We start from the raw sequence: 19,539 nt of genomic DNA on the forward strand, positions 1-19,539 counted from the left end.
GCCTTGACATTAATCCCGGGGAGCGCATGCGCACAACCCACAACTAGCCACTTTACATGCAAAGATTGTTCATTGGCAAGATGACTCACTCTGTCGCGGTGATGTTTCAAACGTTAATCCTCCGCGTATGTAAGTGTTCACTTTATGACAAACGGTCACCCATATTAATTAAACACCAGAGTGCACAAGAATAACTGTTTTCTTTTGAATTAGCACGACCGAACTATTCTGTCCTATCGCTCCTACCCAGAGTGACCTTCTCTCCATGCACGACAGCCATTTTGTACGCACACGGAAAACGTGACTGGTTCTTCAAACGTATTAGCCAATTTTTTGCGGTTCCATCCGACTGTAGTTTTACTAAACGGGGTATATGTAAACCAGACACCTTGAGAGATAGTTACATTAACAAACACCACCTTAACACGCCAAAATCACGTCAATAAAGCATCAAAGCAGACGACAGGGCTACAAACCATCGCTGCAAACACATAACCTGCTATAATCTGTCACGACAAAGATTACATATATAAATGTACTATTACGGACAACCGATGTAGGTTAAATAGGAACCGGAAGTCCCTTGTGAAAACTTTGGAATATTGAAGCAGAGTGAGCCCTCTTTCTCAGCCCACATCATCAATGCAGCCCTTCTTTTAGTCCAGCGCATGCGCAGCTCGTTTTATAGCGCTCAATTAAAGTGGCCCATTAGGCAGATTTAACCTTGGCGATATTTAGCACACGTACGGTCTAATCTCACATTTGCACGACCAAACACCAAAGGATGCCTCAGACCGACCACGATCTTCGGAGCCAAAGCACCCAGTTTGCTCTGCTGATTTGGGATTCACCCCGAAATGATGGGGATATTAAAAGAAAAATCACACATGGAAATAAAATACATGACATTTTCCACACGACCTCACGCGAATGCTGATCGACAGAGTAAATCTCTTATGTAATGGGGGCATTTTATTTGGAATAACCTGTACGTACCTATCAGGTGCGTTCAAATGCTCAAACCGGAATGACGTCAAATTTCCATCTCGTCACAGGGGCGGAAAGGAGGGCTGGGTCTCACGCCGCTAAGACTGACTCAAGGAGGCTTTTGTGCTCTGATCTGGCACGGTTTTGAGCAGAAAGACCCTTTATCAAACAGGCAGTGTAGTCAAATAGTTCAAAGAATAAAACAAAAACAAAGCAACATTTAAAAAGCAAGCGGTAAATAGGACTTGGTCAAAAGTGTGACATTGCTAGTTTGTGGACTTCCACAGGCGGCAGCAATCAAGAGGTTTATTTACATTGACGTTAATATGTACAAAACACGCAACTATGAACAACACAAAAGGTACCAAGGATAAAAAAGGGGGGCCTGCGACCAAAAGACAGTGGCGCACTTTAGAAGGATTTGTGTCTTTAGTTCTCTCCACTCTAGAAGGCCAAAAAAACCAAAGCACACTAAGCAAAAAAACAATAATAGTCTTCCGTATTCCAAAAAACAAAGGCAGACACGGATCATGTACACGGATCATGTACACGGATCATGTACACGGATCATGTACACGGATCATGTACATGGATCATGTACATGGATCATGTACATGGATCATGTACACGGATCATGTACATGGACGTGGAGGAAGGCATGGTCCGATGGGGAGGTGCAGGAAGGGGGGGGTCCCTCGTGTGTTGTGTCACTGCAGCTGCACTCTGTAGGCACATATGAGGAGCTTCACCTGAGGGAAGACAAGAGGAGGACAGCCAGGTGAGGAGGCGTCGACGACAGGCCAGGACACTTTACTGCATGATTGACAGGCCGGCGTGTGTCCAATGTTGTTAACTCAGCACTCCGTGGTAAAGACGCCATGGCCCTGCTGTGCTCGACAAAGTCCCAACTTCAGCGATGCCTTTTCCTTCTACACCAGGTTATCATCGCCTAGTTCGTTTCTTTCCAAACTGCGCCATTCATAATATGACTTCAAAAGGGAGAAAAATACCGCATGCTAATGCTGTTAAAACCTGAAGTAATACAGTTGTAGTTTTCCCCCATAACTGATATATGCTGCATATGTGTACGTAATATGAATATGCAACCCCCCTTAGGAAATGAACACAAAGTACTTTACACTGACAGTCACACAAGTTGACCTACCTCATTAAATGTCACACACTTGACAGATGACGTAGCCCCACCCCCCAAAAACCCATCAGCGTTTGTGTGAGGGCATCACCTTGGCCGTCGGCGCCTCAGCCAGACGGATGAAGAGCTTGTTGTTTCCCGCCACCGGACAGAAGGAGTACACGAAGTGGTTGTCCTGCACCGTGAGCACACCAAACAATGGAGTAGTACACATCTCAGGCCCAAAGGACACACTGACACAACCAACCAGGAAGATGGGCAGCTGGAATCTCTCGTTGAGGACCACGGCGTGAACGCTGCACGGGCCGCTGAGGCGCACGGTGACCTCGCTCAGGAAGTTGGCGTGGAGGATGAAGAGGACGATGCCCGTGGCTGCAAGGGAGAGAAGGATGCATCGTCACTACGACAGGAGATGGTTGGCTCTCCATCGCCGTCTCCATCGCCGTCACATGTCCCTCACATCGATAACGCCGCTTTGTAGATGTCACGGGCAAGCGCTCCCGAGGGCGTCCCGAAATGTAGGTTCGCCATCTACAGCCCATATAAGGACGCCCAGGTTGCACTGACGTCAGTAGAGCTCGGTGATAACAAAAAACTGCTTTCAGGGTTCAGTCCCAAATGAGACGCGTTGGCATGGCTTCAGAAGAGATTACAACATTGTAACATTTATGGGTCAGGAAAGAGGAAAGGCATCCTACGGTAGACACTAGATCCCCTTGAACATACCGCCTTGACCTCTGCATCCTCCTTTTCCTGTACGGATGCTAACGGGACCAAATACATCAACTCTATCCAGAAATGATGCTACTGTGTTCTACTCAGGTTGTGGAATGAAATGGCCTCTATTGCATATTTGGATGAGCTGCATACGCTGAAACTGGGAATGTCAAAAGTTTACCATTAGATTATACACACACACACACATATATATATATATATATATACACATATATATATATACACATATATATATACATATATATACATATATATATACATATATATATACATATATATATACATATATATATACATATATATATATATATATATGTGTGTACATATTAGGGATCCACCCCCGCTTCAAAAAGACCCAAGATATGATTTCCTGTTTCATGGCTGATCATCCTGACTTCTTCCTAGCAACAAGTGGAAGCCTACACACCATGCGTGTGCGTGCGGTGTCATGCCAGATGTCATGCCAGATGTCATGCCAGATGTCATGCCAGATGTCATGCCAGATGTCATGCCAGATGTCATGCCAGATGTCATGCCAGATGTCATGCCAGGTGTCGTGCCAGGTGTCGTGCCAGATGTCGTGCCAGATGTCGTGCCAGATGTCGTGCCAGTAGGCACGAGTGCGGTGGTTATGCCAACAGGCGGTGTACCTTCTATTGGCGATTGCGGTTTGTAGGTGAACTCCATGGAGAATTCGGGCCACTCGCACAGTCTGTGGCAAGCCATGGGGAAGATGGGCTCCAGGAGCAGCAGGTGGGTCTCAAAAAACGCTTGGACGGCATCCTTGGCCAGGCCGGACAGCCTGACGGGCAGCCATTGGGGGGGGGGGGGGCTGTCAGCATCATGACCAGAAGCAGATCCTGATGGTGGCACTCACATGCTGGTGTGATTGTTGATGAGGTCGCACACGGCCAGGTTGTTGCTCAGCTTGGCGAAGCACAGGGCGGTGGTCTTGTGCTTGGACAGGATGCTGCAGTCGGCCCCGCTCTCCAGCAGGAGGCGCACGATGTCCGTGTTGCCCCTCCTGCACGCCTGACCAGGGTTAGCGACATTGTCAAACATTGTCCTCCATCTTGTCATGATAAAGATACTGCGGGCTCAGCAATAAATACATATTTCCTATGTGTCCCGTGTAAAAAAACAATCAACCAATCAGAACAAGGCAGGAAATGGAGCTGCACCTTCATCAACGCCGTCTCACCGCCCAGCGTCTGCGCGTTGACGTACGAGCCCGCCTCCAGCAGGATGGCCACAGTCGTCACGCAGTTCTGAAAAAGAGGACTGATGACAGCCCGTTCGTCGGGGGTCACCCACTCAGCCGGGGTAGCGCCGTTACCTTTTCGGCGGCGTGCATCAAGGCCGTGGTGCCATTCTTCTGCCGCCCGTTAACCCTGACGCCCTTCCGTATCAACAACCTGAGGATGTCGTCCTGTCCTCCGGCTGCCGCCAGCATGCTCAGGGACATTCCGCTGACGTCCTGTGGAAGACGGCCACAGAGAGACAAATGTGTCAGCCAGCCTTGAGCCATGGAAGCCATGCTTCCTGCTCTGCAGGTGACGCACACGACACCATAAGTACCCATAGGTAGCGATGCAAATCTCTGTGCTAAACTATTTGATACGCAGCTACGATAGCGTCATTACCATTATACGGTCCTTGAACTCACCATCTAGCTTTGTCCCACGCTGCCCATATTTGGCCCCAAGTGCTGCATGTGCCCGCCCCCACCCACCGGGACAGAGACTATGACTGACCAAAGGGCTCACTCCGTTCATACCCTTGTTGGATGGAATAAAGTCGCCAAGGTGCTGAAACCAATGCAGAGTGAAACCTCTTCCTGCCTGTCTGGAGGCAGGAGACGAGGAAAGCATTTATTTATTCAGCACCCCGCGACCCTCGTGAGGATAAGCGGTAGAAAATGAATGAAGGTGTCATTAAATGACGTATCGTCTTTTTCTGAATGAGAAATCTCTTTTTAAAAATTCAAGCATTCAAAACGCTTTGATTGTATTTGACAAATCTAATAGTGTTTACACATTGGTAAATTGCCATTTGGTAAACACTGAACAGCGCTTGTTGACTGGTAAAGACTGGCTGGAGACATTGTGCCACCTGCGTTGGCGAGGACTGGAGACATTGTGCCACCTGCGTTGGCGTGGACTGGAGACATTGTGCCACCTGCGTTGGCGTGGACTGGAGACATTGTGCCACCTCCGTTGGCGTGGACTGGAGACATTGTGCCACCTGCGTTGGCGAGGACTGGAGACATGTGACGACAGACAAGTGATGACCGAATCAAATGGACATGAAAGAAATGTTTTATTGTACAAGCAGAGGATCCATGTTTCTTACAATACATGATAAAAGGCATTAACTGGGGCGACAAGGCAACTTATACAAACATACAGTAACGAGATATCTATTTGAGAACAACATACTGAAATACCTGGACGACGGTGGCAGACAGGCTGGAGGTGGTTATGACTGTGTGTAGAAGAGCCAACAGGTATGGCGAGGGAGCACGGTCACCAATACCAAAGTTTGAATGGAACACTGCAGAGGAACAAAGGCAAGTGTGGGACCCAGCTAGCTAGCCTTTTAAAGGCACGGCTGCCGGCTCAGCTGGTTTGGTGATGGATGCCATGGACAGCTTGATGGCAAACGAGCACAAAAGCAACACCAAGCTGGAAAAGGCTTCATTATGCTACAGCGTAGTCGCTCCGCTGACGCATCTTGATGCGGGGGTGCACGTGTGGTTGCAAATGATCAACCACAGCTGACTAGCTGTTTAGCTTGCTGTGTAGCAGTAGTGACCGATGGCGACCGACCATCCATCTTCTAATGCTTATCCGAGGTCTGGTACGGCCTAACCAAGGTCAGACTTCCCTCTCCATTGCCACTTTGTCCAGCTACCCCTGTCGGCCCCCGAGGCGAGCTCGTCCAGGTTGGTCGGACCTGCCCCGGACACCTCCGCGGGGAGGATGCTTCTGTTTGGGGAAACTTTTTGGCAGGAGGTAAAGAACACAAATGAACGTCAAAAAAATCTGTGCGGGGCCATGTGGATATTGCGGCAAGGTAAGAATGCTTTGGGGGTGTCGCAGCACGATGAAGCCTGGGTGAAAACAACGGCATACATCAGGCACCCCGACATGTGGCGCTGTGAACAGACAGGCGGAACCACAACAGAAATACAGGCGAAGAGAGAACGCAGGCGTGTAAGGGTGGTTGCTCCACCAAACAAAAACAAGATGGTGGGGAACACGTCCAGATGACAACAAGTGAGTCACTTGGGAGTATGGGACAAAAAAATACCAGGACAATGTTGTGGTAACGTGACAGATTTTCCTACCCTGGAAGCCGCTTTCATAAAATACCGTTTCAGGGCACCCACGATGCCGCTGCCACTCCTTCAATGTATTTACAAGATTGGAGGAACAAATCAATGGCTGTCACATCTGCACTTCCTTTCTGGGCCAGCGTGCTGGCCAATGCTGCGTGGTACGAGCAAACAAAGAAGGCACAAATCCCTTTCAAACAAGTTCAGATTGGTAGTGGGTCTCTCAGTAAGTACTGAACCTGTTATACACAGCTACTTCAGCAACCTTTTCAATACACAGAAAAAGAATAAATATCAGGATCCAACTCGAGCGGTGGGCTAAGTGTAACATGTAACATACACTGTGAGAATCACACTAAGGTTATCAACAACAACTATCAGAAGGACCGGGTGCAAAGCTTCGCCGGTGGATGCTGCTGGCTAACCACGACCAACGAGGTTCGCCGTGACCACAAATGTAAACACTGACAGACACCCTTCCACATTGATCGTAGAGTATTCACAAACTAGCCACGCTGCACAGCCGAGGCTGCAAGCAATGCTCTCCTCCTCCGAACTACTGAGGTGTTGTTCATGCAGGACTAAACTACCAGTAGCTGCTTCTGGTGGACTTGGATTCCCAATCAATCAGGAGGACCAGGCACTCTGTACCTATTGGACAGATGAGGATGGCTAACGAAAGGTTGGTGGAAGCCAACGGATGACATCTGACCCGCCGTATGCCAAACAGTAATGATGTTTCAGTACATGTAAAAAACCTTTGTTAGTACTATTTACAGTGACAGATAGACAGGAGCGTCCCACTCCACGGTCGGCATGGGAGTGTCCAGTTGCTGCTTGGGTTCTTCCACTTGCTGCGGGACAGCCACGTGGCCTCGTCTCCTGATTGACTGAATGGAGTTGTGTACATAATATTTGACCTCCCTCCACGTGCGGCTACTTAGGGCGGGTTCGGCCACCAGGCAGGCATCGCAGTCCTTCTTGCCTGGCACTTTGACCAGTTTACTAAAGTCTCCAAACTGGCGCCTGACCGCCGCCTGCTCATCCCCGCTCCACAACCTTTTGTTTCTCTTCTGCGGCTTAGCGGACTGGGGGGCTTGTTTCCTCGGGGTGGAAGGGGAGGGTCTTTCCTGAACCAGAGGCGATCTGGTGTGAGTGCCAGCTCCGTGGACTGTTGGGACAACCTGGGCAGTCATTGAAGTCCTTGGTGGACTCGTTGGGTAGGAAGGTGAACTGGTGTGGTTCAGAGGGGCGAACGAGGACATCATCATCCTACTTCTATCGCTTCCGGGTGAGGAGAAAGCAGGGACCATTGGCGGACTGGGAGAGTTCAATGGTGTGTACGTAGGAAGCATTGAGGTACCTGGAACACTATGTGGACTAAAAGCAGGCAGCATGGGGGCATGTAAATGGTCCTGGGGGGCATACATGGAAGGATGTGCTACACTCAAGGAGTTTTGTGAATATGGAGTTGCCATCGAGTGAAGACTGTTGTCTGTTGTGTACACGGGAGACAGGGCATCCGTCGTGCTGTGCGGCGTGAACGTGGGAACTACTTGAGTATCCGTAGCATTGAGCGGCGTGAACGAGGACATCAAAGGCTGACCTGCGTGGAGCATATTTGCGCTGGCGGAACACAAGGACGTATACGTTAAAGGCATCTCCTGGCCGTACTGGGTTGGCTCCCTCAGGTTTGTGTGCGGTTCCATGGTCATGCAACATTCGGAACTTTCTCTCAAGTGTTGTGGAAGCCCTGAAGACATGCTACAACCAACAGCCTGGTCTTCCAAATCTGTCCTGGCGTTGGTTTGGACCTCAGCTGCTGGTGTCTTTGGCTTCACATCTTTTTCACCATCCCTTTCATCCTTGTGCTGGTTACTTCTCCTGCGTACGGTCTGGATGCTGTTGTGGACATAGTTTTTGATATCTGTCCAAGATCTTCCACAGAGATCTGGTTCAGCAGCTATGCAAGCGTTGCAATCCTTTTTGCCTGGGACCTTCATCTTTCTTAAAAATTCACTCATGTAACGTTTGACGGCCGCCTGCTCCTTCTCACTCCAGGGTCGTCTCTTCAGAGCGGCCTTTGATGGGGTTCCTAAAAGGCCAAAGTGAGAATCGATTATGAGGGTGATGTTGGAAGATCATTATCCATTAGTAGGCTACATATTCATTGGGTGACTCCACTCCAAGTGACTTGAGTTGACAAACTGCGGATGGCCCAAAGGGTCTCTGTTTTTAAACCCTCACATGGTGGGTGTAGCCGACCATGTAGACGACTTGCAGTGCTAGCATGGCACACATGCCACCCGAACAACACTACTGCCTACTGCACCATGTGGGCCAAAACACCCAGATATTCCTGCCGCAAGGCATGCTGGGTGGCTTGCGACACCCTTTCACCCAACATTTTGTTGTGTTTGCCCAAATTGAAAATATGCTGATGAGCTTGTCAGTGAAGTAAACGTGGAGGAGTTACCATACTACTCTTGATATCCAATGTTTTATTGTTCATATTGAATATTGTTATCGCAGGTGTTTTAACTTACGCGTTATGTTTAGCGCTTCGTTGTTGATTTATGTGATGCGCTAACTTGCTATGGATGTATCGTGTACGCCGTTCTGCTTGATGCCACCAATATATAGTGGTCCCCACCTCCAAATTTGAAGCCAATGTGGGTCGGCCCACCCCCCATAGCCCGTGTTCCATTGTCAAGTGTCCTCCTAACATTAACCGTCCAATATTGTCAAGGTTGGCTTGTGTAGACATGCTACTGGAAATGTGTGGAGAACGGAATCGGAAGCATTTGAAAACAGATTGGATCCCAAACCCTAAGAAAGGAATTTAGATGGAGATGCATTGGATCGCTTGGTGGAAATGCGACTTATCTTTGCGAGCAATGAACACAAAGTAAAAGATGCTCACCAGCGCTCGACGTGCCATCTGAAACCGCCAGTCTTGTTCGGTCCAAGTGGAGCAACTGTTTACTCGCTTCCTCCAGCTGCGACGCATTTTTGGCCAACGCGTGACACTCCTGGCTGCTCTTTCTTAGCAGCTTGGCGACGCCATCCAACTGGCGCTCGCCGAGGCTCATTAGCTGCCAGCAGTTGGCAATTTGCGCTCTCAATGAGGGGGACAGGAGCGCTTCGGGGTTTTTCACCCCGCTTTCCACCGTAGCCCTTCGAAAGCAGTCCAGTCCTCGGATGAAGGATGGCCCCTCGGTACGTGCAAACAGGTAAGGGTTACTTCTTGATACGCCGGCATCCTGGCGGTTTTCCACCAGCAGGTCGAGCGACAGACTCATCTTTTGGGTAAGCAGAACCAACATATTCCTTCCATACTGCCCTTCCAGTTCCAACCGAGTGAAGTGGTCGCCAAGTTCCACCTCCAGCTTGGTGCATTTCTTCATCTGATCCGCAGAAGGCACAAACGCACCACTGCACCTTTTGCTGGTGTAAGTATGCAAGAGCAGTCTACCGATATTTCCTACCCGCGCTCTGTTGAAGAGGCAGACGTCGGCCAGTGTGGCCTCGCTCAGCTTTTTCCAATTGGCCACACTGGGACTTTCCTTGAGCTCCTTCCTTGCTTCATCTTCCTCTTCCGTGATGAACCGGTAGAGTTTGATCAAATCCTCCGTCACACTGGACGTGTCCACTTGCGCTTTCCTGACCTCCTGCTTTGAGGATGACAGAGATTTGCGGGAAAAACAGCGGCTCCATTTTGTGTCCACCAGCTGTATGAATTGCTTGACCGCGCTTTCGGTTTGGCTATCTTCGGTCATGCGACTTTCGCCAAAGGCGATTTCTGCTGCTCGTTTCAAGGAGTACCCGATCTTGGAAACAAGGGAAAAGGTTTTAAACTTACTGCAGCTTGGATCAAAGCCACTGGCTTTTTTGGCCCCCTCCACAGCCAATTCAAACCTTGACGGGAGACACAGTTCATGCAAATACTGCACACCTTTGTCCAGCTCGTTGACCGCAATCATGAAGCGACCCAACTCTCTCATCTTTTGTCCGATGTACGCAAACTGAGACTTGTCGTGGTCGTACTTTGCGGATAAGGCACTGCCGTACTTGCAAATGAGCGGGTCGTTTCTGACATGCCTGGCGATGTCGTCCTGATGCATGATGTGGATGATCTCCTTGCATCCTTTTGTTAGGAACTCGCACATCGGAAGCAGCTGTGCGGTGGTGCCGTGGGTGGTGCCGTGGGTGGTGCCGTGGGTGGTGCCGTGGGTGGCACCTCCCCCCTTCTTGGCCATTTCTGGGGGTTTGTCATCACCCTTTCTGGCCTTGCAAGAGTGCTCATGTCGCCACAGATCAGTTTTGCGGTAAAAAGTGTAGCAGTGCTGGCATGGTAGGAAATCCCGAACGCATATTTTTGGCCTTGTCGACTCCTTTTGGGCCACTTCTTCCTCTTGGTTTTTTGGAGCTTTGGAATGATGCTGATAATCGCCGTTATTGCGTATTTGGTCCAGCAAGGTCTGTCTGACCTTGGAGCCTTTGGGAAAGTGGATGGCGTGCGCCACGTCCGTTTCATCGCCATGTTTCTTTTCCAAATGTTTGGCCAACTGAGTGAAAGGCATCTTGCAATATAAACAGAAGTGCTTTTTTCTTGGCTCCTTTTCCATGTCTTCCTCCTCACTTGTGGCTTCCGCTGACCGAACCACCTTCTTACACGCCCTTTGACTTGTTCGTGTCGGTTGTTTGGCTTCAACACTTTTCCTTGTGCGACATGATCTTCTGGTTGGACCCGTGATTTGCGAGGCTCGAGCTGCGCTATCGGAGTGACCCGCCGCGACCTCGTTTGCGTCAGTTGAGTAGTTTGCGCCTTCAGGTTGGACGTTGGTCTGCGCCTTCAGGTTGAAGTCCTTAGTCAGCCTATTCTCTACATTCGTGGGTGGCTTTTGAATGTCAAAGGTCAGCCTCAAATTATTTGATGAATCGGCTTTTGTGTCTTCTGACATCCCGCTTCCTTGACTTTCATGGTGTAAATATGAAGCATAAAGAGTTGTTTGAGATTCACTCGCATCTTTCTGGATGTCTTCAAGCGCTGCCGAGACTGTACTTGCACAGTCGCCACCTTGCGGCCCATTTAAAAAAGCCTCCTGTGGACCTCCGTCTTCCATCGAGCTCCTCTTTCCTTCAAGTGAGCTCCTCTCACCAATTGTACATGCCTGGAAAAGAACAAGTACACGTAAGAGGCGTGGCCAAAGCAGAGCCTATCATAATTAGGCCGAGTCAACTTGATGAGAGATGTTCCTTACTGGAATTTCTAAGTCACGTGCACATGTTGCTGCGGCTGTGTAATGCACCAGCACCTTGGCAATGCCCTTGTGGGACCCAGGCTCACTCAAACAGACTCATTCAAACCGAGGTCACGCATCCCATACTAGCCCAAGCCCAGCAAGACACCATCAATATCTCCAGGACAAAAAGCACGTCACCCTTTCAAGGACAGTTAATGGCTTTATTGGATCAAGCAGTGCTTTGACACCGTCATTTTATAAGCAGGAACCAGGGAATGGTGTGATGGCTGTTCACAATCAAATGGACAGAAAGAAAAAGGATTCATGTTGGTATCTATAGATGTACTGTACATACACACACACACACACACACACACACACACGGCTACGTGTCTTTTATGTTGGAACAAAGGCTGTAAAATATTGCATGATTAACGCGTACGCATCAGGGCACCCACGCGTCTCTGTTAGGACGGCAGACGGAGGCGTAGTGTAGCGTCCCCACAGAGTCACACAGAGTCTGGTGCTCTTTTAACATTTTATTCGGACCTGAACACATCAACAGAAGTGCAATGCAACACCATGTATATATCTCCGACTGGCAAACGCGTCTTCCCGTGAGAAACAAAACCATCCGCATTCTCACCACACGGCAGCGGTGCATTCACTGACAAGCCAAACTCCGAAAATCACAACAATGCCTTTATTATGCGTGTTTGAGTGGTCTACATAAGGACGACATCCCTGGGAATACACTCAAAAGGTGATTTCAACTTCAAAATGACGTGGTGTCTTTGAACGCAACCCCTCATTGCTCCTAATGACATGGTTGATGTGTGATTCAAGACTATCTTTTGGTGTGACTGATATTTGCATTTCCTTTGGGGCTCTCACTACGTAGTACATACTGTATATACACACACATACAGCATATGTACATATACAGTGTAGACAGTATGTGCAGCTAAATATAATCCTTGACCTGTCACTTATATTTCTGCAGGAATTTAACATGATTATGCAAAATTAGAATCACGACCCAAAATATTTTGAGACCTGTTTAATGGATGGACCGTATGGACCTTGTGAGAAATGACTAAAGATGTTGTTAACCTACAGCATGAGTAAAAATAAACAACTGGGATCCGGGGGACATGAAGGTGGTTGGTGCATGGCACAGTGCACACAACGTGCAACGATGAAATATATAGTATATATACAGTATGTACCTGCTTCTTGCCCACTTTCTCGCCTTGGCCAGTGACTTCCTCCACAGTCGTCCCCCCTGGAGGACACACAGCGTCAGTTCTAATGCATTGATGGATGCGAGATCAGCAAAGCAAAGGAGTAAACCCGAGGAAGCCTCCTTTCTACAGTAAATGTGTTTGGCTAAGATTGGCTAAACTCAAGTCAGCTGATCCACGTCAAATAGCTGTACGAGTCCAAATCAAGCATGCATTAATATCTTACATTCAAAGAAGGCAGTCAAGATGGCAAACTGTGACTGTTAGCCATAGGCCGGCCAGAACTCCCTGGGCTTTAAATACAGTAGTTGGATACTGCACTTCTATAAAAGTATAATGATAATAATACATTCAATAATACATGAAAAGTCAACTTACCTGGATTTGCTGCTAAATGTAAAATCTTCCGAGCACAATGGTGGAAAGTTTGCCCTAAAACTCTGGTGTCAAACCCGAGGCCCAGAGGCCAGATTCTGTCATATTTTGTGAACGCCTGGAAATAATGCAAATGAAAATGTGTTCCGTCATACTGTATGCAGCTGGAGGGTTTTGTTGCTGTGGCGGTGTGAGTGGAATGGCTGTCACCCCTCACTGGAAACCAGTCTCAACCTGAGACAATACAGTGGCGGGAAAAAATGCCTTCTTTTTTGCATCTTTGTCACTCTTAAATGTTTCACATCATCAGACTAACTTTTTATTATTGAGAGGGAAAATAATCCAAATATACATGGTCCTGTGCGAAACAGCAAATGCCCCCTCCAACATAACGTAACTGAGATGACGCCACTTCTAAAACATTGGGACCCCAGCAAACCACAGCTAGAGCCATTATCCACAAATGGTGAAAACATGGAACAGTGGTGAGCCTTCCCAGGAGTGGCCGGCCAATCAAAATGATCCCCAGAGCACGGCCACGACAAAACCCCACAACAACATCCCGTGTGGTGTGCATGGTTCCTTAATGGGGTAATATTCTGTGTCCCATTACATCTCGTGTAAATGTAACAGTGCATTTCAGAAAAAGACCATCATAACAACAGTAAAATATGGTGGTGGTAGTGGGGCTGAATGACAACAATTCCTCCACAAAAAACCTTTCTTTTAAAAAATGCATTTTGTGATCTACTGGGTGATCACGACTAATATTTACATATTTACATGTGTTTGATCATCTCCATCAGAACTCAGGAAGGGGGAAACACTTTTTTCCCATCGGTAAATGCTTGACTCCTGCACCATCCCCTCAGATTAGAGCTGTCCTATTTAGTCTGAGCACGGGCTGATGAAGCCGGCTTGGATTAGAGGCTAAGGTCCTCAAAGACAACCTGAAGCGTTCAGTTGCGCAGACCTTTCAGGCAATGTTGCGGCCCTCCGAGGGCAACCATAATTGTCATATGGCCCACCTTGAAAATGAGTCTGACGTCACTGTCCTAAACCGTCCTGTTGGAATCGTCCAAAAGCCCCCAAAACTCACATTAGGAGCCGGTCCTCGTTCTCAGGTGGACAGTTTTTTGTGTCTCTCCTATTTTAAGTTAAAGTTATGAAGTTATATCAGCCCGGGTTCATCAAGGTACAGGTAGGTACAACTGTGCTTTGTGGGGCACAACCAGCTGCCTTATTTGACAGACGGCAACACAATACACACACACTCACACACTCTCCCACACACACACCCACTCACACCCACTCACACACTGGGGGCAACCAAGGTGCAGCGTGCTGAGATGTGCTACAGATGGCTGATTGGTAATCAATCATGAAAAACAGTTAATAGTAAAACAAAGAACTCCTGCCCACAACTGCAACCTTTGGTGGTAACCTAAAACGCTTTTACCCCAAAGTCAAACGCTGTCTTTTCGTGGGACTTCTCAAATGTGGTTCTTACCTCTTGGTCCAAATTGTACTCCTCTTTGGAATTAAGGGCCAGTTTCACAGCCATGTAATCTCCGCTTTTCACGGCGTCTCGCAACTCGCCTGGCGGGAGCAAAGAAGAACTCATTAGATCGGGACAAAACCATTCAGCATTCACCAGCCCGTAAATTCACCAAGTCGGAGTGAACAACAAGTATTCACCATTTTCACACGTTCTTGTCTGTGCTTCAATCAGTGTTTTCTTGTCGTACTTTGTTCAGCGGTCCGTGAAGGCACCGTAGATGCTGAGTTCGTGGATCACCTTTCATCATCATTCACTAGCGGTGAGTGAGTCCCCATGCCAGGGGTGTCCAAACTATTTCCAGCAAGGGCCACTTTGATATTTTGTCATGCTAACAAAACCTGCACCTCCATTTTTTTATAACGCGACTTTTTTCTTATTAGAATTTTACCAGTTTATTTTCGTAAAGAAACCTTTTTCTCTTAACTTTTGACTTTATTCTTGTAAAATTACAGCCATTTCCTCTATTTGAGCTCTTTTTTAAATGTTAGAATTGTTTGAACGCACTTCTTGTCAATTTTCTTCTTGTAATTATTCATGACTTTATTCCTATAATATTTTGACTTGATTTTTATACCATTCAAACTTTCAAAAAACACCCTGCACAATCAATCACGACAGGAAAACAGACCATACAAGTCTACTAGCTATCATAAGTCGACATTTCCAAATCGATCTTGATTGGTTTATTGTAAAAAGGCTGGTACATCATCCAGGAGCGCGATGTGAGTACAACTACTGCTAATACTACTACTAGGACAACAAAGTGGTGTCACTTTAGGCTACGTTTAGACTGCTCATTAGCAGCGACACCGCATCCTTCCAGAGGTGAAATATTCAATTCCCTCATTGGCGGACAGACTTACTGGGTGACAGCGGGGCAGCCGATAGGATCTCGTCCTCTCCATTCAGATGTTTCTGAAAGTCGTCCAGGGTCAACCAGTCCAGGCTGAGATCCATTCCTAAACTCATGGTGGCCGGACCTTTGTCTGCATGGAGCAGCGTGACACGTCACACACTGATAACTGAATGTCAATACAATCATGAGTCCAATGACGATACGGTCTTGATGCCGAGGAAAGGCTTCGTTTGTACCTTAGTAACCATGACGATACAACGCTAGTATCACAGTGGACTTTGGATTGATAATTACCAGATTTGTCAGTGGTCTCCAGCGAGTCCTGGCGGTCCACGTGGTCATCACCTGCCACGAGGAGTCTGGGCTCACTGTCTTCCCTCCTCTTTCGGCGGTCGTCCATCTGCCCCTTCCTCTCCCAGCTCGGCCGCAAGCTCTCCTCGGGCCTCTCCCGGCGCTCGTCCCGGGGCTTTGTTGCCGGCTCCTGTCCTTCCATCTCGTCGCTGTCCAGGCTGAAGCCGTGACTCTGGCTGGGCTTGGATGCGACTGGGAGCGGAGGGACAAGGTTTCCTATTATTGGGGGCGTACTTCAGCTCAGTGAAAGATCTACTGAATATGGTGGTCCATAACCGGTACAGATGGTGCTGAGGTTGAGTACCAGGTCCCATGAATTCATAATATAAAGGTAAATGTTGCTGGTAAACACTGGCATCACTAGAGAAGTAGGTTCTACATTTGATAAGATTTGATACGTGACCTCTCTTGAGCGTAAGGCAGGTTCTTAAGAGAGAAATGTGCAGAGGAAAAGACAAGCCATCACGATGGAAGTGAGAATGAACATCATAGCTCTTAGAGTGGAGAAACGGCCGCCAATATCGGTAGCACTTTTGGTATTGAAGAGACGACAACCAGCAATATTTGCTTTTTCATTCTATCAGTCGGCAGCTACTCCTAGAAAAGTGACAGTGATAATAAATAAGCAGTGCTGTGGTCTTACACGGACCGTTTGTCTCACGTACCTTCTGTTTGCTTGGTCTTTTCCATCCTTTCGGGCTCCTTCCGTGACGGAGACTCTCGGATTGGCTTGGAGATCTTCTCAATCTTTCCAACCACCTTAAAAGTAACAAATAAAAGCAGCAGATAAGAGAAAGTGCCCTCATCACGATATGCCCCCACATTAGCCTGAAGATGCAGGTACGTACATGATGTACCCTCATCACGATATGCCCCCACATTAGCCTGAAGATGCAGGTACATATATGATGTACCCTCATCACGATATGCCCCCACATTAGCCTGAAGATGCAGGTACGTACATGATGTACCCTCATCACGATATGCCCCCACATTAGCCTGAAGATGCAGGTACGTACATGATGTACCCTCATCACGATATGCCCCCACATTAGCCTGAAGATGCAGGTAAATGATCCAAAACTGGGGGTCTTACCTTGGGGGGCTTGTTGCTGCTCCGGTCTGAGGTGGCCGGGTGCGTTGGCGGCCTCCGGGGGGCTCTGTCCTTTGCCTCGCAGTTCAACAAGAAGGTCTCAAACAGGTTGGTGGAGCCTTTGGCGTCTTTCTGTCCCGACGAGTCGTCTTTGGAGGCCTCGTCCTCTTTGACCTTGCCTGCTGTGGCGCCGGACGAGGTCACGGAGGCGGATGAGGGGGTCTTGGTCGGTGCGGAGGCGCCCTCCTGACTTTTGCTCTTGGCCTTCTTGTGCAGGCTGGAGCTGTCGCTGGAGTCGGACGAGTGCCGCCCGGCCTCCTCCCTGCCTTTGGACGTGAGGCTCTTCAGTTTGTGGAGGCTGCTCTCCTTCAGCAAGACCTCGGTCTTCTTGCCCTTCCTGTCCTGGATGAGATCCTTGATGCCCTGCAGCTTGACATCCAACTTGCCCTTCTTGTGTTTGGATTTGTCGTCTCCGCGGACCTTCTCAGGGGGTTTTGTCACAGCCTCGGCCTGTGTCTCCTCCTCCTGTTGGGAGTCTGAGAGGCCCTCACTTAGATCGTCCTCGTGGGGGGCGGCAGGGGCGTCGTCTTCAGAAGACTCAAGCTTCTGTTCTCTCTTTGCTTTCTTCTTCTTCCCCTCGTCCTCTCTGTCTTTCCTGTGCTTCCCTCCATCTTTGCCTTTGTCTTTCTTGGGTTTCTTTGGTGGGGCTGGCTCATCGTCCTCGTCATCCGAGTCAATCAGACGTTTTTTTTGCTCTGCCGGCTTCTCCTTCGGCAGGGAAGGGGACGGCGGCATCACCTCGTCCTCGTCGGTCTCCGGCGCCGGCACGGGCTTGAACTCATCCCTCCACTTATCTTTCTTCTTCTTCTTCTTCTTCTCCTTCCGAGGCTGCAGCTCCTCCTCCTCATCCTCCTCCTCTTCCCGCACCTTCTTCTTTTTCTTCTTCTTGACGGGCGCCGCGCTGGGCCGATCTTTGTCGCTGTCACTCTCCGAGTCGGCGTCAAACACGTCGCTCTTTGCGGGCAGCGGTTTCTGCTACAAAGAGAAGTGAGATGGCACATTCTCAGAACTCACTGGTACACTGGTAGGCTGGTACGCTGGTAGGCTGGTAGGCTGGTACGCTGGTACGCTGGTAGACTGGTAGACTGGTAGACTGGTAGGCTGGTACACTGGTACGCTGGTAGGCTAACACACTAGTAGGCTGTTACTAACACACTGGTACACTGGTGGGCTGGTAGGCTGGACTTTTGCATCAGTGTTTCTTGTGGAGTGGAACGCATCTATGCTAGCTGCCTGCTGTTGGAATGTACTCCGGGATGAGCCTGCTCCCGAGGAGAAGAGACAAGCTAAAAAGTGTCCTTCAAACACTGAAGAAAGGGAACTTTCAGACTTATTCAATCACCGGATGTCTTAAGATATTTCTTCACAACTTAAGTACTTCCAAACTATGATTTGGATCCGATGGATCGGAGCATCCCTACATATGAATGATCCCGGGAGAATGGGAATGCTGGAGACTGGAAGCCCAACCCTCGTGAGAAAAGAAATGGAGTTTGACTTACCACAACCTTCCTGGCCTCCGCTTCTCTCTTGGCGTCAGTGGCGGCCTTCTTAAACGCTAACAACACCTCCCGGCAGTCCTCCAGGTGGGCCTCGGGCTCCCAGGTGTCGTCATCCGAGCAGTAGTTCTTCCAGCGCACTCTGTAGAGCACCTCCCCCTGGGACACGGTTTAGGCATTATGATTATTATTATCATCATTATCATGAGCAACCCTCAATCACCATTTGCAACCTCTGACCCCCCCATGATATCATTTCCTGTCTGTTTATATGGCCTTAAACCACGCTATTGTATGAATAATAACATGATTGGCTCGTCTAGTAGCGATGTTTCATGAAGCTTAGCTTAGATTTGGAGTTGGGAAGACCATACTGCAAATGTATTCATGCGGCTGGTGGAAAACAGCCTGGTCCATCTAACGGAGAGGGAGCAGATGATAATGTGCATTGCAAGTGTTTTGTTGCGGTATGAACCGTCATAGAATGCGGACAAGGTTGCAAGTGTCGGCGGAAAGGCCAAAACACAGCCACGGCTCCACGGAGCCTCCATCCTCAGCATCAGCAGGGGAAGCGGCACCGCAATTCCACACACACCGACGAACACTAAATGTCACGCATGGTGATGTGCTATGTTCGAACGCGGCATCGTTGCGGGCCGGAGTGTGCAAAAGCCATACCGGAGATGTTTAGCATTAAGTTAGCATGAGCTAGCCAGCTAGCATTACCTCCTCCACACGCATGTCAATGATCCTCTCCACTTCGTATACATCTTCCTCCTCGTCTTGCTCACTTTCCGTGGGCTCCATTTTGTGAATTTCTCCCTCCATTGTCCCGCGGTGTGCTTCGGGTGGTGGCCGTACTGAAGCGGCGCGACGCGAAGAGGATCTGGCCGCGGAGATTAGCTCCACTGGTTAACAAGCTAAGCTAACTTGCTGGCTAAGCTGCTCAGACCTGCACCGCCCTCGGTGTGATGCCTTCAAGTGCACGGCCGAATCTCCGGGAGAACCCCCTTCATCAAGCGGCTTCAACTAAATGTAA

At 48.8% G+C, this 19,539-nt stretch overlaps 1 protein-coding gene across 2 annotated transcripts; it reads right to left on the bottom strand.

Annotated features, from left to right (window-relative positions):
- Positions 1-4,998: 4,998 nt before the first annotated feature.
- mphosph8 (M-phase phosphoprotein 8) lies at positions 4,999-19,506 on the bottom strand. Of its 2 annotated transcripts, XR_009131726.1 has the most exons (10): positions 19,227-19,506; positions 18,504-18,659; positions 16,945-17,976; positions 16,514-16,607; positions 15,792-16,040; positions 15,505-15,627; positions 14,591-14,679; positions 9,139-11,389; positions 5,325-8,310; positions 5,013-5,137 (listed from the first exon to the last, which is right to left on the bottom strand). XR_009131726.1 is itself a non-coding variant. In XM_058082993.1 (9 exons), exons 1-9 carry the CDS (start codon positions 19,326-19,328, stop codon positions 6,989-6,991), a joined length of 5,418 nt encoding a protein of 1,805 aa, XP_057938976.1. In that variant the 5' UTR covers positions 19,329-19,506; the 3' UTR covers positions 4,999-6,988. The 2 variants fall into 2 exon arrangements, 1 of the variants encoding a protein (XP_057938976.1); XM_058082993.1 differs by having other exon boundaries at positions 4,999-8,310.
- Positions 19,507-19,539: the final 33 nt, after the last annotated feature.

This window comes from Doryrhamphus excisus, chromosome 9, assembly GCF_030265055.1.
Source record: "Doryrhamphus excisus isolate RoL2022-K1 chromosome 9, RoL_Dexc_1.0, whole genome shotgun sequence".
Lineage (NCBI taxonomy): Eukaryota > Metazoa > Chordata > Actinopteri > Syngnathiformes > Syngnathidae > Doryrhamphus > Doryrhamphus excisus.

Coding starts and splice junctions, on each gene's coding strand:
- mphosph8 (XM_058082993.1), bottom strand. CDS start 19,328: ATGGAGGGAGAAATTCACAAAATGGAGCCCACGGAAAGTGAGCAAGAC. Junction 18,660..19,226: donor TTGACATGCGTGTGGAGGAG/GTAATGCTAGCT, acceptor ACCGTGTCCCAG/GGGGAGGTGCTCTACAGAGT. Junction 15,628..15,791: donor GGAGACCACTGACAAATCTG/GTAATTATCAAT, acceptor TGCTCCATGCAG/ACAAAGGTCCGGCCACCATG.